This window comes from Nuphar pumila, chromosome 8 (genome assembly GCF_984573655.1).
Source record: "Nuphar pumila chromosome 8, dmNupPumi1.hap1.1, whole genome shotgun sequence".
Lineage (NCBI taxonomy): Eukaryota > Viridiplantae > Streptophyta > Magnoliopsida > Nymphaeales > Nymphaeaceae > Nuphar > Nuphar pumila.
In genome coordinates, this window is record NC_143256.1 from 54,779,304 (window position 1) to 54,804,032 (window position 24,729).

The 24,729-nt window shown below is 38.6% G+C and overlaps 1 protein-coding gene across 3 annotated transcripts in view; it reads right to left on the reverse strand.

Moving 5' to 3' along the window:
- Positions 1-24,729, reverse strand: part of LOC149829939 (putative pre-mRNA-splicing factor ATP-dependent RNA helicase DEAH4) — a 149,889-nt gene that overhangs the window by 97,749 nt on the left and 27,411 nt on the right. For all 3 annotated transcript variants that reach the window (XM_090016178.1, XM_090016177.1, XM_090016179.1), the window contains 3 exons: positions 22,160-22,212; positions 21,925-22,041; positions 4,545-4,636 (listed from right to left, as the gene is read on the reverse strand). In XM_090016178.1, coding sequence (XP_089872304.1) covers positions 4,545-4,636; positions 21,925-22,041; positions 22,160-22,212 — 262 coding nt within the window. The remainder of the gene's footprint in view (positions 1-4,544; positions 4,637-21,924; positions 22,042-22,159; positions 22,213-24,729) is intronic.

Genomic DNA, 24,729 nt, shown 5'->3' on the forward strand with positions numbered 1-24,729 from the left:
GCTCAAGATGTCAACTTTGTAAGAGTCATGCCCTTCCTTTTAATTCCATCAATAAAAGAGCTTCTAAATTGTTTGAAACGATTTACTCTGATGTTTGGGGACCAGCTCCTGTCTCATCTCCTTCTGGCAGTAGATACTATGTCATTTTTGTTGATTCTTTTTCTCGCTATACATTGATACACTTCATAAAACACAAATCTGAAGTGTTCCGTTTGTTTAGCCAATTTCATGCCCTCATCCAAAATAAATTTTCATCCAACATAGTGCATTTTCAATGTGATGGTGGTGGTGAATATTTATCATCTGAATTTACTGAATACTTGCTAAATCATGGCATCACTAGACAGATATATTGTCCACACACACCACAGCAAAATGGCATTGCAGAACGCAAGCACCGACACATTGTAGAGACTGCCTTAAGCATGCTCCATGACACTGATCTCCCTATGACTCTATGGACTGAGGCATTTCACACGGCCGTTTATGTTATAAATCGATTGCCTTTAGCTCTTCTCGCAGGGAAATCTCCTTTCTTTCTTTTGAATCATGAGCATCCTAAGTATGATGAGCTTCGGGTTTTTGGATGCATTTGCTATGTTCATGTTGATTCCAGCCTCCGGAACAAACTTCAGGCTCGGGCTATAATGTGTCAGTTTGTGGGCTATGCAGACCATTATCGAGGCTATAGGTGCTATAATCCCCTAACAGGCCGTATACATATTTCAAGACATGTTGTTTTTGATGAACTCAGATTGCAGTTTCACACTTCTTCCAAGGCTATTCATGATTCAGCGTCCAGACTATATGATCCATGGTTATGTGCTAATATCTTAGGCGATGGGATTCAACCGACCACTTTTCCAGCCCCTTCTGACAGTACTCACATTGAAGCAGAAATGTCTGATGCCCAGATGGATAGTACTCACATTGAAGCAGACATGTCTGATACTCAGATGGCTGATCCTCCTTTAGACAGATTTTCTGGCTTGGTTTATTCTCGTCGCACTCCTGCCTCTACTACTGATTCTGTCATTGTTCCTTCTCATCCACGACGGTCCACTCGAGCGAGACATCCCGTGGATAGATGGATAAGCTATAACACTTTCACTTTGGATTTTCAGCTTTTTATGACCAGTTTGCATAAACAGACTGAACCAAAGTGTTATTCTCAGGCCTCTCAAAATTCCCGTTGGATTGAAGCCATGAATGAAGAAATGGAAGCCTTGAATGAATGTCAAACATGGGAAGTCGTTCCACGGCCAAGGGATAAGAATGTTGTTGGGTCTAAATGGGTTTATAAAATCAAATATAAACCAGATGGCAGTATTGATAGGTATAAAGCTCGTCTTGTGGCTAGAGGTTTCACTCAACAACATGGGGAAGATTATGATGAGACTTTCAGCCCTGTTGTTAAGATGAGTACCATTCGAGTTATTCTCTCTCTTGCTGTTACTTTTGGATGGTCATTACATCAACTTGATGTCAAAAATGCTTTTCTTCATGGTTTCCTCAAAGAGGACGTCTACATGGAACAGCCACCAGGATATGCTACTAATGATTCTAATCTATGGGTATGCAAGTTGCACAAGTCATTATATGGGTTAAAACAGGCTTCTCGTTCATGGTTTGAAAGGTTCTCCCTTCACATTCAAGAAGCTGGTTTTCAGAAGAGTGCTCTTGATCATTCTCTTTTTATCTATCACAAAGGAGGGATCACTACTTGGTTATTGATATATGTGGATGACATTGTTCTCACGGGAAATACTTCCTCTCATATCGTCCAAATCAAAGAAGTGTTAGAACAACACTTCAAAATGAAAGATCTCGGCGACCTCAGATATTTTTTGGGTGTTGAATTAGACAGGACTGAGGATTCCCTCACTCTTTCTCAACACAAGTATGCCCTTGATATTCTCACATCCTCTGGTATGTCTGATTGTAAGCCCATTAACACGCCCAGCGTTTTGCATGCAAAGTTGAACGTTTCAGATGGCAGTCCTGCATATCCTGTTCCAACCCTTTACCGCAGTATTGTTGGGAAACTTCAATATTTGACATTCACTCGGCCCGACATTGTATATGCTGTCAATCAAGTTTCCCAGTTTATGCATGCTCCCACAGACACTCATATGGAAGTTGTCAAGCGTATCTTACGTTATCTCAAGGGGACTATTGGCGATGGACTTACTTATAAACGCATGTCTCCTACTGTGGATGGTCATATTATCTCTACTTACACTGATGCTGATTGGGGAAGCGATCTTGATGAACGCCGATCTGTTTCTGGCTATTGTGTCTTTCTCAATTCTAATCTTGTCTGTTGGAGTAGTCGCAGACAACGCGCCATTGCAAAATCCAGCACAGAAGCTGAATATAGGGTCATGGCTGCTGGCACTGCCGATGCTACTTGGCTTCGTCACCTCCTTGGGGAATTATCTCTTCCTATTGCTCAATCTTCCATGCTGGTTGACAATCAAAGTGCCATTAAAATTTCATTCAATCTCATACTTCACAGTCGTACCAAGCACATTGAGATTGATCAACATTTCATTCGTCAGAAAATAGAAGATGAGGAAATCTCCCCTGCATATATACATACTTCTGAACAAGTTGCTAATCTTTTCACCAAAGGACTCACTGGATCACAGTTTTGGCATTTGAAGAACAAGTTGGGCATGATGAAAACTCATGCACAACTTGAGGGGGGATGTTAGAATTGTATTTGTATCGGATATGGATCCGATATTGGATCCATATCCGAGCGTATGCTTTCCCCATGCTTGGGCAGTGGCATACTTGTAATCCTGTATATTTTTCATGTATTTTGTTCAGTAGTGTTAGATCCTATATATATCTTATTAAGAGAGGGTCACGATACTTTTAACGTGCCCTACTTTCCATTTGGCATCCTCCTCTTCTCCCCCTCTCCTCTCTTCTCTTTATTTTGTATTTTCAGATTGAAGGCTATTCTCCAAAGCTTGAAGGCGCACTATCTTGAAGCCCTATTCAGATTCTTTCACCTGTAATGGTTCAGAGATGGCCTAAAACTATGGTTTTTGAAGGGACCTAACAGTGACCTAATGAAAACAGGAGAGCAGAATAATCCCCACTCTATATATATATATTTATATATATAGAGAGAGAGAGGGAGAGAAAAAAACAGGAACCTGCTAAATGATACATATTCTAAACCAGCTAAAAGTATCTGGACTGTCCAATTATGATAGGATGATCCCTTATAAAGCCCTGTTTTATGCTGCCCTACCCCTCCCAAAAATAGCAGCCCGACTCACCCTCTTCCCTCTCCAGCTCGCTCCCTCAACTCTTTTCCTCTTCCTTCTCGCCCCTACTCCCCCTTGTCTGGGGGCTTCTAGGTGGTCTCTCTCTCTCTCTCTCTCTCTCTCTCTCTCTCTCTCTCTCTCTCTCTCTCTCTCTCTCTCTCTGTGACGAGGGGAGTGGTGAGGGCAGAAGTGAGAACGGAGAGAGCAGCCACCAGAGGTGTAGCCTGAGTCATGGGATGTGGCCTGTAGCAGCCTGGTATCTCATGCCTCCGATGAAAGAACGAGTAGCGAGTGGTGGTCGCCGACGGCTGGGGTACCGTTGGAGCAACAAGTGTCTTAGGCATCAGGGAAGAGGAAGAGAGGGGAAGGGGAGAGAGTGGAAGCTGGAGGCTCTGTGCAGTCTTGGGGGTGTGGGGGCATCGCTCAGCAAGGTAGGGCTTGTCGGAGCGTTGTCGGAGGAGGTGCTACCGTGAGGGAAAGAAGGAAGAGGTGGTTGGGGTGTCGCTTAGCACGGTAGGGTTCGACGAAGCAAGGTTGCAGCGTCGCTCAGCACAGTAGGGCTCGCCGGAGCGCCATCGGAGGAGGTGTTGCAGAGAGAGAGATCAGGTGTGGGCTAGGGCAGCAAAAAAAGGGGGTTTATGAGGGCTGCTTTTGAATCGTCTGATCAAAAGGTGATCGGATGACTCAAGTTGATTTAGCAGGTTTTGTATGAAAAGTGAAAATCATTTAGCAGGTTCCTCTCTCTCTCTCTCTCTCTCTCTCTCTCTCTCTCTCTCTCTCTCTCTCTCTATATATATATATATATATATATATATATATATATATATATATATATATATATATATATATATATATATTAAAACTTTTTAAAATTACATGGAGGATACTTTGCATGCATATTTCCTAAACTACCCTTGTAATGTTACAAGATAGACGATAAAACAACTGACTCATAATGTACAGATTAGGGTCTGGATCGAAAAGATCCAGTTTTAATCTAAAACCTATATCCTTAACATCTAACACCCAAGAGTAATTGTAAAACCTGAGATTTTTCTCTGAAATTCTAACTAATAAAGATGAATTTTATGTGCATCTATGATTTGGTACGGTTGGAACTTATCCGTTGGTAAAGCCGTTGCATTATTATATATTAGAAAAAAGTTTGATGTATTTTTGGGTTAAAATTTTAAGGGTGTTACAATAATTGTGAGTACAAAATGCACAAATATGAGAGAAAAAGAAGTCCAAGGTTCTTACACTACACCATCAACAGTCAATGATGTTTCAGCAATATTTGTAGCAACAATAATCCGTCTACAATTTGGTGGTGCTCCGAGGAAAACCCTTACCTGTTGAAACAGCAAAAAATTTGAACAATCAAAGATGTACGCAAGGCATCATATCCACAACAAGAATTAGCAACAACAGTCCATTGCTGTGTATTTGTGCAAGACAAAGGAAAGAGAAAATAGCACGAGGTTGCCAAAATGACACACTCATGGGTTCCAAACACCCTTGATCAAACTCATATGGGGAAGGTCATTTTGACCAAATCTGACCCCATGGATGTGTTCAGCATAGTGAAAATAGTAGGAATTGACCCTTTGATCATATTATTTTGACATAAAAATATGAAGTTTTGAGGATTGAAAAATTGGCACATTGTAGGCTCTTTATTTTCAAACCCCAAAAAAATCACACACACATTGGAGAAACATGATCAGAGGGTCATTTATACTAAACCAAATATGTAGATCATATCTGGAGGGTCAGATTGCAAAAAAAGTAGAAAAAATATATATAAAGCTTTCACTAGGGGGGTTGGAACCCACGAGGATAGCACTCACTCGCACAGACATGCACACACACACATAAATATATATAAATGTGTGTGTGTGTACACTCGTTTTGCAAAGCTCCATTTATCAAGAAAATGTGCTTTCTTCTAACGGTGGCCAAATCAATCTGTATACCAGTATTCTCTTTGGTGTAGATTATTGATTCTAACAATCACAAACGAAGTCAGGTTAGGAAACATCCAAGAATCTCTGGAAATCTGTGGGCTCATATGATATATATTATATGTTCATAGTTACCATCATTGTTCTCAACAATTTCTCGTTGATAGTTTTTCTCGGAGTTCTTTTAAAAGAAAAAAGGTTTCTTTTGGGGAAAATCACAATTTTCTGAAAATTTTAAAAATAGAAAAAAACAATGAAAGAAATAAAAAATAAAGCTCTTGTATTAATTATTCTTGCTAAAATGTAAAGAAACAAGCATAAAAGCTTTCTAAATACAAAATAAAAAAAGAAAATATGCTTAAAATATATAAAATAGATTTGTGTATACAAGAGACTTGGCAAGTCAGGCCAGATTTACAAATGCCAAAACAATGCGAATCTGATCAAGTTTGCACTCACTGAGAGTCGGCAAAACTGATTAGGTTTACACTCAAGCAATGGACTGCAAATCTGATCGGATTTGCACTTGCTAGGAGTCGACAAAAGTGATCAGGTTTGCACTCAAAAAAATCAATTTGATATCGGTCCTCAAATATCCAATTTGAAGTCTGATAATTGTCATCCAAAAATGGTATATTTAAATCAAACACAGCATATTGTTAGATCTAATGTCAGACATCTAATGCTATTAAATCTGAAAAACAGTCATCACGTTAACAGCATAAGGAAAATCCAATAAGCATCAAGAATAACATATATAGACAAGTCTACAACAGCATGACAAGAAAATTTTTTGCAGCAGGTCTCGTCAGACTATACACCGCACATATATACATATTGGCAGCTAATATTTATAACAAAAAAATCATGCCCAACGACATGTTGTTGACAACATGTTGCTGCACTAGAGAAGGCAGCAACATGCTGTCAGCAGCATGTTGTTGTTGCATAGGTATACGCAGCAGCATGCTGTCACGCTCAAGCATGTTGTTGTTGCATAGTATATTTTTTAGTTTCTTTTGAAATTCCTCTTTTTGTGTAAACTTTAATTATCAAAAACCTTATTTTGAATCTATGTGGTTTCAATGATTGCATGTTGATACAAATCCATTATAGAAAAGAAAGTTCGCTTGTAATGCGCCCAAGGTCCATTGACTTGTTCTTTCAAACATTGTTTTCCTCTTAACTACCATTTTAAATTCTGAAAAAAAAGATTGATTGCAAAGCTTCAAATTTTTCCCAAAAAGTTTACATCAGGATTTTGGGGTGTTATAGATTCAGGTGCTACCCATTTATTTTTTTGTCTTCTTATCCAGGTTTGCTTGACCTCGTTCCGTCTATCCTAGAGAAGACTCTCGATGTGATGTCTCCTATGGGTGTGTATACTTGTTATGGAAAGTATCTTCTTACAGTCCGAGTGGTGATCGAGGGGCATGAGTTGTCTGCCGACCTAATCATACTAGACATGACTTTTTATGGTCATTCTAGGTATGAACTGGTTGTCCAGATACAATGCGACCCTTCAGTATCGAGGGAAGAAAGTTTTGTTGGAGTGTCCTGACTTGTCTGCATTAGTGTTTAAGTCGACTAGGCCTGTGAGTGAGGTGAAGATCGTCTCGGCTTTGAAGATCTCCAGGTATCATAAGCAGGGTTTATGGTGTTTTTGGCTAGCATGTCTGCGGCGGACAATCATACGTAGGGGTGGCAATCGGGTTGGGTTGGCGCGTCGTGTCAACGGGTTGGCGGGTCAACATACCTCAACACGAACTCGACCCGTTTATTAAACGAGTCGGCTGTGGCAAACACGAACCCGACCCATTTATTAAACGGGTAACCCGACACGACACGGTTAACCCGTTTAATAAATGGGTCGGGTCGGGTAAACGGGTTGGCGAGTTAGTGGGCGGGTTGGCAGGTCGGGTTCAGGATTTTACATAGAAAAGTTTACGGGTTGGCGGGTTAGCGGGAGGGTTGGCGGGTCGGGTTCGGGTAAACGGGTTGACCCGCCCGCCTAACCTGTTTATTAAACGGGTTGGCGGGTTGGCATACCCCTAACACGAACCCGAACCGTTTAATAAGTGGGTTAGGCGGGTCGACCCGTTTACGACACGAACCCATTTAAGCCAAACCCGAACCCGGCTAAGAAACGGGTTGGCGGGTCGTGTCAGAAATTGCCACCCCTAGTCATGTGACACCTTTGGAGCAGTTGGACGTGGTTAGTGAGTTTCCAGACGTCTTTCCCAAGGACTTGTCGGGTTTGCTGCCTCATAGGGAGATCGAGTTCTCGATCGAGCTAGTGCCTGACACGACACCAGTTTCGCGTGCGCCATATCGCATGGCACCTGCAGAGCTGGTTGAGTTGAAAAAGCAGCAGCAGAAACTTTTTGACAAAGGCTTTATCAGGCCGAGAGTGTTCCCTTGGGGTGTTTTGTCAAGAAGAAGGATGAGTTCATGTGATTCTACATAGACTACCGCATGTTGAATCTGGTAACCGTGAAGAACAATAAGTCTTTGCCTAGGATTGATGTTTTGTTCGACCATTTGCGAAAGGCGGAGGTGTTTTCCAAGATCGATCTTCGTTTCGGGTACCATCAGTTGCAGATCAGGGAAGAGGATGTTCTGAAGACTGCGTTCAAGTCCAAATACAAGCATTATGAGTTCTTGGTGATGTCTTTCGGACAAACCAATGCACCTGCAACATTTATGGATATGATGAATCGGGTCTTCAGTTTGTAGCTGAATTTATTTGTCATTGTATTTATCGATGACATTCTGATATATTTTGAGAGTGTGGAGGAGCACCGAGAGCATCTGCGAATCATGTTGCAAACATTGAGAAACCATAAGTTATATGCTAAGTTCTCGAAGTGTGAGTTTTGGCTTGATCGGGTGATGTTGCTCGACCACGTGAACTTAAAGGCATGGAGGTTGATCCAGTTAAGGTGGAGGAAGTGTTGTCTTGAGAGCTCATGCACATTGTTAAATTGGTATAAATGAATGTGCATTTGGAATCATGTTGGTATCATTGCATAAATTGCATATTGTTATGCTTTTACATACGATGCATCGATGGTCTAAATGAATCATCATAGGCCTGGAGAGCCTTGAGCCTTGGTTTACTCTTTCTTAAATTGTTCAAATACATCGCAAAAATCACATTTATACCATGGTTTTAATTGTATTGTTCATAATGCTAATATTGTTCATCCATGTTAGGTTGACATAGGTGCTCACGTACGAAATTTATAAGTTTTGCCCAGTGATATGTACATGTGATTGATCTTGCTAAGCAGTGGTTCATTGTCTTGTTTATGCCATCATTATTATGAGCATGTGTTGTCATTTAACTGCCAAGTTATTGATATTGTGCAATTAATGTAAGCGTACACTCGATAAAAATGTGTAATTTATGTGTACATGCACACACTCGAAGGAGATATGCATTGGTGGATACACGTATGTGATGGAGGTAGCACACATAGAGATAATGCATATGATTGAAAAATGACATGCTTATAATTGGGTTTATGTTTTCATGAGTGCACATGTTTTTGGCACTTTGACCTAGTGTTATGAATGAAACACTACTTTGGTTTGGTTATGTGATGCATCGATGGCCTAAATGGACCATCAGCGGCCTGGAGAGCCATGGGTTGATTCATTTTCATATATATTTTGATTGCATCACTTAAACCACACAAGTTGGTATGGCACACTACAATACTGTTCTAGTTGTCCTCACGGGTTGGAGTCTCGTAAGGGTCCCCGCAAGGGAGAATGCGGGTGTTCACTTTACTTTTGCATATGGTGTTGCAAACTTAAAGAATTGACTTTAATAGAAATATAAGAAATAAGAACAGTATAATATATGTTCTGAGATCTTCCATCTGGAGAATGGAGATCTTAGAGATCCGGTCTTGGGGAGACTGTGAGGTTACAAAAACTCTGTGTGCTAAAATTTTATCCCCTGAACCCGATATTGAGGTTCCTTCTTCTCACCACGGTTTTAGGGAGAGTCCGTCACTTTACCTGAGGGTGGTGTGTTCGACACAACTGTTGTTTTTTGTACCAAAAAAGTGGCACTTGTGGGCGTGGGGTGTCCCTGATGTCCCCAACATTAGATGTGGAGGTCTAATGTTCCGAAGGTGATTCGGTCGAGAACTAAGTTTGGAACCCAGTAATAAAATACAAATTGTGTGCTAAGCGGAACCTAACTTGACCTCTGAGATTGTACTCGTTGGGTTTATCTACGGGGAATGGTAATTAAAAAGAGGAACTTAAAGTTGAATGCATTTAATAGGGCATGCGTATAGAAAGAAAAACTTTTATGAAATATAATAAAGTGTTCATGCATTGCATATAAATGATGCATATTTATGTTATATATTCCCTTAATTATTATATGTTGTATGAATGCACACCTGAATTATGTAATTGTCATAATTGCATTCCTATGAATCATTACATGAATTCATATCTGTGGTTATGGGATATTTAAATGTTGCTAACTGTAGAAGGTAGATGAGATGCGCAGACACCTAGGTAGGGAGAGAGAGAGAGAGAGAGAGAAAGAGAAAGAGAGACGGCTACAAAAATAAGAGAACACGTTAACTGTTATTAGGGCTAATTTCTATGTTAAATAGAGAGAGGCCAAAAGGAGAAATTACATATAAGTCCCTCATTAAATTAAAATATCAAATAACCTCTAATCTAAGAAAACTTAAACTTAAAACCTCTTAATCTCAACACTCTCCCTCAAGCTGGAGCATAGATATCAATCATGCTCAGTTTGTCACAACATTTTGAGAAATTTGGTCTAGCAAGAGGCTTTGTAAACATATTTGCAACTTGGTCCTCCGACTTTAAATATTTGGTAGAGATATAACCAGCTTGAACCATATCTCTTACATAGTGGCAATCAACCTCAATGTGCTTTGTTCTCTCATGAAAGACAGGATTGTTCGCTATATATGTGGCAGCCTTGTTATCACACATCATGGTCACAGGAGAGGAAACCTTCACCTGAAGGTCATGAAGAACAGTACGGACCCACATCAATTCAACAATTGTTTGGGCCATAACCCGATATTCTGATTCTGCACTCGATCTAGAAACCACATTTTGCTTCTTACTTCTCCATGAAATCAAGTTGTCTCCCAAAAACACACAGAATCCTGTGGTAGATTTTCTATTCACTATAGATCCTGCATAGTCAGCATCAGAATAGGCAACTATCTTCAGATTTCCACCTTTCTTGAATAATAACCCTTTTCCAGGAGACGATTTTAAATACCTAAGAATCATTATAACTGCATTCCAGTGTACCTCAGTTGGTTTGTCCATAAACTGGCTGACTTTGCTTACTGCTAAAGCAATATCCGGCCTGGTAACAGTTACATAGAGTAGCTTCCCTACTAGTGAGTGATAGCTTTTGCTATCAACCGGTTTTGACCCTTCTTCAAACAACTGAACTTTATGGTCCATGGGAATATTTGCTGGTTTAGCTCCCAACATTCATGTTTCCTTTAATAAGTCAACAACATACTTCCATTGAGACAAAACCATCCCTTCACGATTCCTGGCAACTTCTATACCTAGAAAATATCTAAGTGAACCAAGCTCTTTTGTAACAAAGTGTTTTTGAAGATGAGCCTTTGTGGCTTCAATATTTTTCACATTGTCTCCTGTAAGAATGATGTCATCGACATATACCACCATAACAACTATGCCTGAGTTAGTTTTCTTGATAAATAGCGTATGATCTGCAGCTGACCTGTTGAAGCCAAAGTGTGACATCACTTCAAACAGCTTTTGAAACCATGCATGAGGACTTTGTTTCAAGCCATAAATCGCCTTTTCAATCTACACAGCTTCTGACACTCCCCCTCAACCTCGAAACCTGGAGGTTGTTGCATGTAAATTGTCTCAGATAGATCCCCATATAGAAACGCATTCTTCACATTTAATTGACATAAGCTCCAACCATGATGAATAGCTACTGAGAGAACAAGACGAATGGTGCCCATCCGTGCAACAGGAGAAAAGGTTTCAAAGAAATCAATACCATATGTCTGAGTATATCCTTTTGCTACTAATCTTGTCTTGTACCTTTCAATAGATCCATCTGATTTGTACTTGATTGTATATACCCATTTGCATCCAACAATGTCAGCATCTACTGGGGAATCAACTAAATCTCATGTATGCTGAGACACTAAAGCTTCCATTTCTTCTTGCATAGCCAGCTTACAGCGGTTATCTAGCTCTGCCTGTTGATAGTTCAGAGGAATCATTTCAACAGATAAGACTGAAATAAAAATTTTCATCTGATTTTCAATTCTGACATCGGAGACAAAATGAGATATGGGATATAAGGTACATTATCGTGTCCCCTTGCGTAGAGCAATAGGCCTGTTATCATCATCATGAAGATCATTATTGTCAGTAGTACTTACCTCAGGAGAAGAAGAGGATGGAGGCACGGGCAGAGGTGGAGCTCTACATACATATACCAATGGAGGATTATTAAATCGTGAAGAGGATGAAGTTTGGTTCGGTACCAAGGGCACAGATTCCAAAGGAAAAGGAGGTATAGGTAAGGGAAAAGGGTCAGTTGGACCAACCTGCAGCGGGAAACCGGTACTAGAGAAATATGGAGTGGATTCCAAGAAAAATACATCCGCACTGACATACTCTCGGCGAGAAATAGGATCATAACATCGATATCCCTTTTGATTTTTTGGATAACCTATAAATATGCATTTTATAGCTTGAGCAGATAATTTATCACGATCAGGACCAAGTTTGTGTATAAAACAAACACATCCAAATATTTTTGGTGAGAGAGAAGAGTGGGGCATTAGGTTTTAGGATATGTAATGGAATTTGATCACCCACAGAAGATGAAGGCATGCGGTTGATCAGATAACAAGCAGTGGTAATCGCATCACCCCAATATAACGCAGGAACATTGGATTGAATCATAATAGTCCGAGCAACATTAAGCAGGTGTCTATGTTTTCGCTCAGCCACCCCATTTTGTTGAGAGGAATAGGCTCAGGAAGTTTGAAGTTGAATGCCATGATCTTGGTAAAATTGTAACATAACTTTTGATTTAAACTCAAGAGCATTATCAGTGCGAACAATCTTGACAATAGATTCAAACTGAGTTTTTATTTCAAGAATTAAGGATCTCATAATACTTGGAACTTCAGATCCTTCTTTTATTAAAAACACCCATGACAACTTAGAGAAGTCATCAACAATAACAAGATAATATCGACACTGAGTCCTAGTAGGAATCTTACTAGGACCCCATACATCTGCATAAAGAAGTTCAAAGACTTTATGACTAGACTGACTCTGACTTGAAGGGAACGAACTTCGATGATGCATGCCCAACTGACATGCTTCACACTGAAATGATGTAGTGGAAGGAATTTGAGGAAAGACAGACCGAAGCTTTGACAATGAAGGATGACCAAGACGTTGATGCCACTGAACAGGACTGGATGAGTGTTCCACTGCAGCATGAACAATCCCCACTGAATGATGTAGGTAGTAGACTCCATTTTCTTTATAGCCTCCACCAATCTTCTTCCCCGTCAGCAAATCCTGAAAATGACAACCCATGGGATCAAATATCACTCTACAGTTTAATTCTTTTGTAAGGCAGCTAACAGAGAGTAAACTTTGAGGAAAATTGGGAGCATGAAGAACATTTTTCAACTGTAAGGAGGAGGATATAGAAATGTTTCCCTGACCAAGAACCGGTGAGGAACTCCCATCGGCTAATGAGACTCCTCGATGAACAGTAATATCCTTTAGATCTGAAAAAACAAGCGAATTTTGACACAAGTGTCTGAATGCACCAGAGTCAATAATCCACTTACTGTCATTCGGATGAAGATGATTCCCTGTTAAGTAGGCAACACCGACTACAGGAGGGGCGGAACTCAAGGGGCGAAGAGCTATCAGCTCATCATATTCAGCTCGATTGAGGGTGATACTGTCACTTGCAGATATATTATCATGTACATTTGTTGCCGCTAGTGTAGTAACATTTGCTTTAGGAGCATATGGCTTTGATGAAGAAGTGGTTGGCCGACCATGCTTATCCCAACAACGATCTTCTAAATGTCCAGATTTTCCACAGAATGTACATTGAAGCTTTCCTCTGCCTCTCATACCTCGGCCGCGACCTCGTCCTCTGATCTTCTGAATATTTCCACGCCCATAACCAGATGAGACAACTAGAGCAGATGACTGAGTCACAGGCTGAGATTGTGAAAGAGAGATCGCAAGTCTACTCAGACGATTGTATGCATCAGCAAGAGTAGGTACATTTGATCCAGTCAACATTTAGACTTTTACAACAGAGAATTCTGAAGATAAACCTGTAAGAAACCGAGCAACCATAGTATGTTCTTGATGATCCTTTTGCTTAAGAGTTAAAAAAACAACACAGAAAACTGAGTGTTTGTAGGGACCGGACAGAATTCTGTCCAGTCCCAGCCGATGCAGTCGGCTGGGACAGGACAGATTTGTTGTCCAGTCCCAACCAGCTGATCGGCCAGGACTGAGTCCCTGTTACAAAAAAAAAAGAATAAAGAAAAAAAAATGGATATTGTTTGGTTGGCTGGCAGCCTAGACAGATCAGGCGGGACGTGCAAATCTATATATGGGGAGCGGGAGGACATTTTCGTCCAACGCATATCTATCTTACGGGAGGACATTTCCGTCAAAAGCATATCTACCTTTTTTATATGTTATTTTATTATAAAGTCCTCGTGGGCAACATTGGCTTATGAATTATCGTGGGTCCCAAGATATTCCTCTGTACACACCGGAACACACGGATTTGTGTTTCGGGGGTGAACACATAACACTCTCTCGCAATTCAGCATACCCGCTCTACAGAGAATATCCCCTGTGTACTTGTGTTGAGTGAGAGTAAAAATATTGCATGTCTTGTCAACTTCTACCCGAAGAAAATATCGTAGATCTCCCAGATCCTTCATTTTAAATCTCTGATTCAACAATTTTTTTACTTCTCAATATGAGTTTTGCAGTTTCCTGTAATAATGATGTCATCTACATATATCAATAAGAGTGTGGTCACACTTTGCTTCTTGTAGATGAATAATGAATGATCAAGAAGAGACCTAGAGAAGCCATGTCTTTGTATTTCAAGCGAAAAACTCTCGAACCAAGAACAAGATGCCTGTTGCAAACCATATATCGCTCTTTTTAATCTACGCACGTATTGATTAGCATCTTGTTCTGTATATCCTGCGGGCTGCTCCATATAAACTTTCTCCTTTAGATCTGCATGCAGGAAGGCATTTTTAACATCTAACTGACTTAATGTCCATCCATGTTCAACAGCCATACCCAACACAATTCGAATGGTCCCCATTTTCGCAACAGGACTAAAAGTTTCATTAAAATCCTGCCCTTGCTCTTGTGTGAATCCTTTGGCAACAAGTCTAGCTTTGTACCTTTCAATACTTCCATCAAGTTTATATTTGATCTTGTACACCCATTTCGATCCAACTACATTTTTATTGGGTGGTCTGGGAACAACCTCCCAAGTACCACATTCATGTAAGGCTTCCATTTCTTCATTCATCGCTTCAATCCACTTCTTTGAGTTGGCAGCTTGATAAAATGTGAGAGGCTCATCTTCTTTGTTTATGGCTGTCAAAAACAATTGAAAATCGAGTGAGAATTTTTTGTAGCTGACCCATGTATATATAAGATTATTTTATAAGGTTATATTTTATCAGTTGGTCAGAGAGTCAACAATTTGTCTTTTTGTGTAACCCTGAGCAGTTGACCCCCATAAAAGTGTATTTCTTTTTCATTCTTAGTTAATGAAGTTTTGAGTATTCTCTCTATTCTCTCTTTCTTCTCGTTGAAGCTGTTAAAATGTATCTCTCTTTATGTAAATATTTACATATATATATATAAAGAGAGATACATATACATATATACATCATGTATATATGTATATGTATCTATCTTTATATATATATATATATATGTAAATATATATGTTTCTTTTTTCATATAAAACCCGCAAGGGTATTTTAGTCATTTCTCTTCCTTTTGCGCATATTCATAATTATGAATATGTTGTAATTCTTTTTGTATTTTTACTTTTCTTCTTTTTCCTTCTTTCTTTTCACTTTTTTGTCTTTATTTTTTGTTGACTCAAAGTCAACTTGGAGGGCTCAACTGTTGAGCCTCTCCAACGGTTACGGTTAGAATTCTAACCGTTGGAGGGGCTCCAACAGCTAGTGGAGCCCCTCCAAGGCTCCTTTTCCTCTTATAAATAGGGGAGTTCCCCCTTTGTAAACTTCACTTCTTGGAGCTTTTGTTCTCCATTCTTCTTAATAAAATTCTTTATATTTTGTATGCCTTTATGCATTTGAGTTTCTTTATTGTACCTTTGTGTACATTTGTTCTAAGTGTTCTTGTGCATTTGTGCACATTGGTGGTGTTGTGCTTATCGCACACTTTATCTCATTTTTGAGATATTTTCACATGGTATCAGAGCTAGGCTTAAAGGAAAAGAAGATCGTGCTTTTTCTCTCTTCGTTGGAGTACCTCGTAAAGTGTGCCCTTAAGTTGTGGTGGCTGGAGTGAAGACTCGGCTCTTCATTCTATATTTTAGAAGCTTCCTACATCAAGAAGGGACTCATTTCGCATTGTGGTACGCATTTATTTCTCTTTGTATCCTCTCTAATGGGCGAAAAGGATTCTCACTTCTCTCTTGGCTTCAAATTGAATGGAACGAATTATCATGTATGGGCCGGGAATATGGAGGCCCATATAAAAGGTAAGGGTCTTTGGGGATATGTTCAAGGAACTATTCCCGAACCCGAACCAAAAATTACTACCCTTGAGAGAGGGGAGATCAAGGTTCTTGAGGGAGAAGAAAGAAAAAAGGCTTTTGAAGATTACAATAAGAAGCATGAAGAGTGGGAAATGAAAAATTACAAAATACTCTCATGGTTCTTCTCTTCCGTTGAGACCAAAATTAATGCCAACATTCTAAAGTTCAAAAAGACATATCAAGTATGGGAATATCTTGAAAGAATGTATACCTCAAGAGATTTGTCCCATAAATACTATCTCCAAAAGAAGGCTTTAACCCTTCAACAAGGAGAAATGTATGTTAGAGAGTATTTCGCCGAGTTATACACTATTTGGGATGAGCTTGCCCTCCAAGAACCTAAATGGAGTGGTGAGGCTATTGAATTGAGGGTCAAACAATTAGAAGAGGATCATTTCTTTAACTTTTTAAATGGGCTTAGACCCGAGTTTGAACAAACTAGATCCTCTCTCTTATCTTCCTTCTTTTCCCCTCCTTTGGAAGATGTGCTTACCAAATTAAGTGGAGAAGAAACTAGATTGGGAATGAATAAAACCAATCTAAGTGTGTTGGTCGTTCCCTCTAAAGATGAGGATGAGGGTGCTTATGCCGTCTCAAGACCGGGGAATAATGTTAAAACCTATAAACCCCCTCATTTTAACAAAAATCAAGGAGGAAGAGAAAATGGTGAGGATTATGGAAGAAGAGATTATAGTAAGATCATATGCCATTTTTGTAAAGAACCGGGTCACATTAAACCGGTATGCCCTAAATGGAAGAAGATGGTGGCTATGTCTACTACTTTCCAATCAACCGAGGAAGGTCCTTCTACTTCCAATCATGCTACTTTGTCTCTCAATCAAATCATGGAAGCTCTTCAACCACTCCTCAAGGGATCCATTTTCGGAGCTGCCATGACCACCTTTTCTCCTCCCAGTAAGATTCTTTGGCTCTTAGACTCGGGTGCATCCTTTCATATGACTCCAAGTGTTTTTTCACTTTCTAAATACTCAAAAAATTTGTCACCCTCTTTTGTCTCCACCGCGGATGGGGCTTCTCTTGAAATAAAAGAAATTGGTGATTTTGAAAGACAAGGTTTTTCTATTCCAAAAGTTAGATTTATACCAAAACTAAATTTAAATTTGTTTTTCGTCTCTCAACTATCGGAACATGGGTGTGATATCAAATTCTCATCAAATAAATGTTGGATACAGGATCGCCGGTCCGGGAAGTTGATTGGGGAAGGCTCTAGGAAGGGAGATCTTTATCTCATGGAATTTCTTCAAATTCCAAAAACCTCTTTTTGTAATGTTGCCCAACATAAGGATATAAATGTTTGGCATAAACGCCTTGGGCATCCAAATATTGTCAAGCTCTCGTATTTACATTTTGCTAAAACCTTATGTAAAGACAATTTCAATTGTAATGATTGTATTCTTGGTAAAATGAGAAGCTTACCTTTTGGACAAAGAACTATGTTTTCAACTAAGCCTTTCGAAATTGTGCATTCGGATGTTTGGGACCGGCACCCGTTGTGTCTAAGGGAGGTTTTTTGTATTATGTTATTTATGTGTATGATTTCTCAAGGTATAGTTGGATATACTTCCTCAAACATAAACATGAGGTTTTCTCTACTTTTAAGGTTTTTCACATGTTAATACAAAATCAATTCAATAGTAAATTACAAATTCTTAGAACCAATTCCGGGGGAGAATATCTATCAAATGATTTCAAAAGTTATATTGAAAATAATGGGATTGTTCATCAAAGGTCTTGTCCCAAAACTCCTCAACAAAATGGGTTGGCCGAACGAAAACATAGACACATAATTGAAACTACAAGAACTTTGCTAATTTCTCAAAAAATTCCAAAAAGATTTTGGGCCGAAGCGGCTCTTGCATCAGTTTATCTCATCAACCGACTTCCATCCAAAAACTTGAATCAAATATCTCCATATGAAATCTTGTATAAAAAAGAACCCGATTACAATAGGGTAAGAATTTTTTGTTGTAAATGTTTTGTTCTCACCGATAAGAATGATAAATTATCTCCCAAAGCTATTCCTTGTGCGTTTTTAGGATATTCGGAAACCCAAAAAGGTTTTACGTGTTATGATATTAAGAATGATAAACTATATGTTTCAAGAAAATGTAACCTTTTTAGAAAACATAAGTGGTTTTGAAGAACACAAAACTCATGAAGATAATGTCTATTATTCCTTTTTGTTTGAACTATTATCTAGAAATGAAGATTTTTTTAGCGATGATGAATTAAATGAGAATGAGGATATAAGTGAAAGTATTCCTCAAACCATTCATGATGAAGAAGAAATGATAAATGAACCAATTACCTATACACATAGAGATAAAAGCACTTTTAGAAGTGCAATAGAGAAATATAGTGACCTTAGTGAATCTTCCAACAACTCTCGAAGAACTGAAAGATCTAGGAAAGATCCTTCTAGATTTATATCCTATGAGTCTTTTTCTCCAAAGCATAGGGCATGTCTTAGTGCCATTCACTCATATCAAGAACCTAGAAATTTTAAAGAAGCTAAGGAAATGATAGAATGGAGGGATGCCATGGACAACGAACTTAGAGCCCTCAACAAAGCCAAAACGTGGGTTTTTCAATGTCTTCCAGAAGGAAAGAAAACAATAGAATGTAGATGGGTTTTTAAAATCAAAACCAAGAGTGATGGCACTCTCGAAAGATATAAAGACCGTCTTGTCGCAAAAGGATATAGTCAAGAATACGGCATCGATTACGAAGAAACCTTTGCTCCTGTTGCACGAATGGTTACTGTAAGGTGTTTGATCATCATTGCATCTATTAAAAAATGGAATATTTACCAAATGCATGTTAAAAATGCATTTCTAAATGGGGACCTTAATGAAGAAGTCTACATGGATGCTCCTCCTGGTATGAACGTACCAAAGGGGAAAGTCCTTCGTTTGCAAAAAGCGTTTTATGGTTTAAAACAAGCCCCTAAGGCTTGGTATGATCGATTTAATGATGTAATGGTTCAAAATGGTTTTTCCTCATGCTACACTAACACTGCTCTGTTCGTCAAAAAGTCTGATGCAGGAATTGTGATTTTGCTGTTATATATTGATGATATGTTGATAACAGGTAGTGACATAAAGGGCATCAGAAACATTAAAACCACTTTAAAAGAAAGGTTTGAAATGTCAGACCTGGGGTATCTGACTTACTTTCTTGGTATCGAGGTAGCCTACTCTCATAGAGGCTATTTTTTGTCTCAAACTAAACTTGTCTGTGAGATTCTTGACAGATCAGGTATTACTGATGATAAAATTTGTGAGACCCCAGAAATTGTGGGATCAAAAATGAAGATCGATGATGGGAAACCTTTGGAGGATCCTACCCCCTACCGGCAACTTGTGGGATCTCTAATGTATCTTAGCATCACAAGGCCGGACATCTCTCATGCCGTGCATACTGCAAGCCAATTTCAGCATGCTCCTACATCCGTTCATATGAGTGTCGTTCTCCAAGTTGTCAGATACATAAAGGGAACTTTAAACAAGGGAGTTTTTCTTTCCTCATCTTCTGAGTTAAATTTAATTGCATATACTGACTCTGATTGGTGAGGTGACCCAAATAATCGTCACTCCACTACAGGCTTTTGCATTTTTTTAGGTGAATCCCTGATCTAATGGAGATATAAGAAACAACAGAAGGTGTCTCTATCATCCACCGAAGCAGAATATCGAGCCATGGCGTCTACAACTATAGAGATTGTCTGGATTCATCAGTTGCTGCAAGACATGGGGATTCCAATTCAAGAACCCACAAAGTTGTGTTGTGATTATAAGAGTGCAATCTATATTGCTAAGAATCACACGTTTCATGAGCGGGCAAAGCATATTGAGATGGACTGTCATTATGTCCGAGAGGCATATCTACAAAAAGTCATCGATCTTCCTTATGTAACTTCAAAATATCAGTTGGCAGATTTCTTCACCAAGGCGCTTTGCTTTCCAAGATTCAACTTTCTCCTTAGCAAACTTTCGGTCATTGTGCCCTAAGTTTGAGGGAGGGTGTTAAAATGTATCTCTCTTTATGTAAATATTTACATATATATATAAAGAGAGATACATATACATATATACATCATGTATATATGTATATATCTATCTTTATATATATATATATATATATGTAAATATATATGTTTCTTTTTTCATGTAAAACCCACAAGGGTATTTTAGTCATTTTTCTTCCTTTTGCGCATATTCATAATTATGAATATGTTGTAATTCTTTTTGTATTTTTACTTTTCTTCTTTTTCCTTTTTTCTTTTCACTTTTTTGTCTTTATTTTTTGTTGACTCAAAGTCAACTTGGAGGGCTCAACACTAGCTGTTGAGCCTCTCCAACGGTTACGGTTAGAATTCTAACCGTTGGAGGGGCTCCAACAGCTAGTGGAGCCCCTCCAAGGCTCCTTTTCCTCTTATAAATAGGGGAGTTCCCCCTTTGTAAACTTCACTTCTTGGAGCTTTTGTTCTCCATTCTTCTCAATAAAATTCTTTATATTTTGTATGCCTTTGTGCATTTGAGTTTCTTTATTGTACCTTTGTGTACATTTGTTCTAAGTGTTCTTGTGCATTTGTGCACATTGGTGGTGTTGTGCTTATCGCACACTTTATCTCATTTTTGAGATATTATCACAGAAGCTTCCCTAATTCCGGCTCTTGTGATAATAACCATGTTATAACATGTAAAATTATAAAAAAGTCCAAGCATAAATGATCTGATTGGCTTTAAGTAGGACCGGTAAATGAACCGAGCAGTTCATGATTCGACTCGGTTCGGCTCATCACGAACTCGTTTGTCATCGGTTCGTATAGCTGGCGAGTTGAGCCACGAGCAGCTCGTTTAGCTTAAACGAGTTGATCTTGAACACAAGGTGTTCAGCTCAGCTTGGCTCGGGAGAGCATGTATAGATAATATATTTATTTATTTATAAAGATATTTATATATAACATATATTTTAAGTGTAATATATAAAAAAAAAATGCATAAAATATATAAAAAAAAGATGAATGAAAATATATACATAAAATATGAACTATTAAGTGTAATATAATATATATATATATATATATATTTTAAGTGTAATATACAAATATATATTTATATATAACATGGAATGTTTTTACACAAGCCAGCTCGTGTTCGGCTCATCTCATTCAGGGAAGAGCCGAGCTCGAGCTCGGCTAAGCTAAACACAAGCACGAGCTCAATTCACTGGTAAACGAGCCAAGCATGAACATGCATGCCCTAAACAGTTCGTTCAGCTTGTTTGCCAGCCATACGTTTAAGGAAACAAGCCACAGAGTAGGCTTGGGCTTGGCTCGTATGTGAATAAGTGAGCCCAATCTTTTTGCAAAAAGCATCAGCTCATTCTGTATAGCTAGTTATAAACTTATAATGAATACTTTCTTCAAGTGAAAGAATAAATATGGTTTACCTAAATGAAGCACTAGGGAAATTAGCTAATTTTACTTTTTCATAGGTTTTGCATTGTTGCGATCACCTTCCTTAATTGATTCGGACCCTGCTAGGAAGGTGGTTTGGCTAGTACCCTATTAAGTCAAAGATGAGTTTGGATAGTAACCCCTTAAGGTGAATGTATGCATGCAAAAAAATGTTCATTTGTATATTGAAATGTGCAACTACACAAACACGTATAGGCTGCACTTTCTATATTGATATGGATGTATAGAGATGATGTAATATACAAAAAGCCGATACAAAGGTTCTAGACTTGCCTGCATTTCTGGAGGCAAAGAACCATGAAGGGGAAGAATAATGGCATCCATACATGAGCCCTCCTCCATTTCTGCAACTCGCTCCTCCAGCTTTCTAACGGCTTTGTCTATATCATCCTAGGAATTTGAATAGAATATAGCATGCATCTTGATGAAATAACAAAAATGTAATAATGGGCTGTTAAGTAGTAGAATTTGAAATTACAACGCTTGCTTCATACACTAAAAGTATCACCTGGCCTGTCATGAATAATAAGATATCCCCTGGTGGCTCTCTTACATGTATATCTGCATAAAATAGAATTCTAAGATACAACTTGCAAGCTATATCTGCAACCTTTCTTTTCCTAGAAGAACCTTAATAATCTATATTCTATCCTTTATGGAATATCAAATAAATAGCAGCCCCAAAGGAGAGAACATAAAAAGTAATTGTCTGCAGTGAATCCACATTTTTTATATATGCCAGAACATAAAAACTAAGAAAATGAACATATGTAAAAATTATGAGACTTTTAGTTAGGAAACATAAAATATGCATCTTTTATATATGTTACCCATGCTAAAATTACTTTCTGGTCATTTGATAAATTTTACAAGTTTAATTTAAATCACAGAATGTGCTTCATTCTTGGTCTGTAAATACTAAACATGACCCTTATGATTAAATTATACAATGGAGAGTTTCTCCAAAGTAAGGTAGCTATATAATACGACTTCAAAAGAAAATTAGTTATATAACAGCCCTAACTGTATGTAAATCGTGCAGAATAATGACAACCCTGAACATTCTTTTCCAAAAAAATTGTTTTTGCAAATTAGTCCGTCTTATCCCTGTTTTGCAAAAAGGTCCCTACCTTTTGTACCGTTATGCTAAACTCGTCCTTTTGTTACAGGGGTGTTAGATTTACCATGGTCAGACATTGACCATGGTTAGATTGCAGTGTAAAATGACTGTTAGCAGTGTAAAATAACTGTTATACCCCGGACAACCAGAATGTGCATGAGGTTCAAAAAATGCATGTTCTCTCAAACCCCAACCCTCTCTCTCTCATGGCCTTGGATCTCCATATCATGATTTGATCATTTTTCAGGTTTTTATCGCCCTAATTTCTTTTTCTTTCTTATAAATACAAACTACACAAAAAGTGCACATGTGCAAAATAGAAATACTAAAACATGTGATATGGATCTAGACCAGGCGTAGATCCAGAACCAACATTTCCACCATCCGTTCTTAATTCTTTTTCGATCTACACGTATGGTACAAGTCTTTCTCTTGAATCGAATGAGAAAATGAGCATGGATTTGTATTCCATGCAAGATTTTAGCAAAAACCCATGAGAAAAGAGTAAAATCTAAATATTTACTCTAGATTCATGTTTTTCTCTTTTTTGAAATTTGTGCATGTATATATATATATATATGTATATATTTTAATGATCGGTGAAGCTACTGGACCTATCTGCCATGTATTTAACATGTGCAGATCTGGTCCAAATCTAGTGTCCAAAGTTTTGAAAACAAAAAAAAAAAGATTTAATGCAACCTGCACAGTTAGAAAAAAAATCTGTTTGCGCTTATGGTCATGTAAAACAGAAAACTTGTTTTGATTATGGTTCACAGTTTGATTAGCATGTATGGATGCATGTTTTCTTGTAAGTAACTTTGTTAGTGTATGCATACCTAACTGGAAACCTATAAAGACATTTGCTTGTGGTGAATCATGCATAACTGATGTAAATATACATATTCGTGCATGCGTGGGATATAAAGCTTTTCCTATACATGAAACATGAAAATGCACATGCATATACATGCATACCTCGATGATAAGCTTGCATACGCATGCATAACAGCAAGCATACATATTTTTTTTATCGGTCTTTCGGGCGGAACCAGCACGCTGCCAGGTCCAGCAGTCAGCTGGTAGGTGTAGGCTTGACAGCCCCTGCCAGGCCAGCCAAGCCTTCTAGGCCCAGCCAAGTGTTGGGCAGAAAATATATATATATATATATATATATATATATATATATATATATATATATATATATATATATATATATATATATATATATATGTTTTTGTCTCTGGTCGGGCCAGGTCAGACTTGGCCTTGTGCAGGCTGGGCCCTATCAGGCCCAGTCCAGCCACTCGGCTGGACCGGTGCAGGTCTGGCAGCCCCTGCCAGGCCTTGCCGGGTCTGCCCAAGTCAGACCCAGCCGACTGAGCTCGACTGGGCTCGAGCCGAACCGCAGCCGAGGGTGCAAATGTAAAAAAAAAAACACAGGAAACACTTTTGAACAGAAATTTAATTTATTTTTTTTTCTGTTGCTTTATGTTACGCACTTGGGGCCCCAGCCGACCCACTATCGGTTGGGCTGTTTTGGCGAGGTCATCCCTAGCCGACTGGGCAGTGGGCTTGACCCAGCCGACTCAGTCAGCTAGGTGGGGTTGACCGCATACCGAACCCAGCCGACTGGTCGAGTCAATTGCTTGAAATTAAGTTTGGTTAAAGAATTCAAGGTGAAAACTATTCTTAACATTCACTGCATGCCTAGGTTTTGACAAGGTGCATGCAAGTTTAATACATGATGAATACTCTTAGTCTATGCATACTGCCTGAATGGAAACACAGATTTTGCATGTTAATTTTCAGAGTTACTAATTGTATTACACATAGCCGCATGCATGCAAAAGAGTGATATTTCTCACGTACTTAGACTTGTTATGTTATGATTACTGCAAAGTTGTTTCATGTACATGTGCATACTTGAATTGATATGTTTTTGCATGAATGTTCAC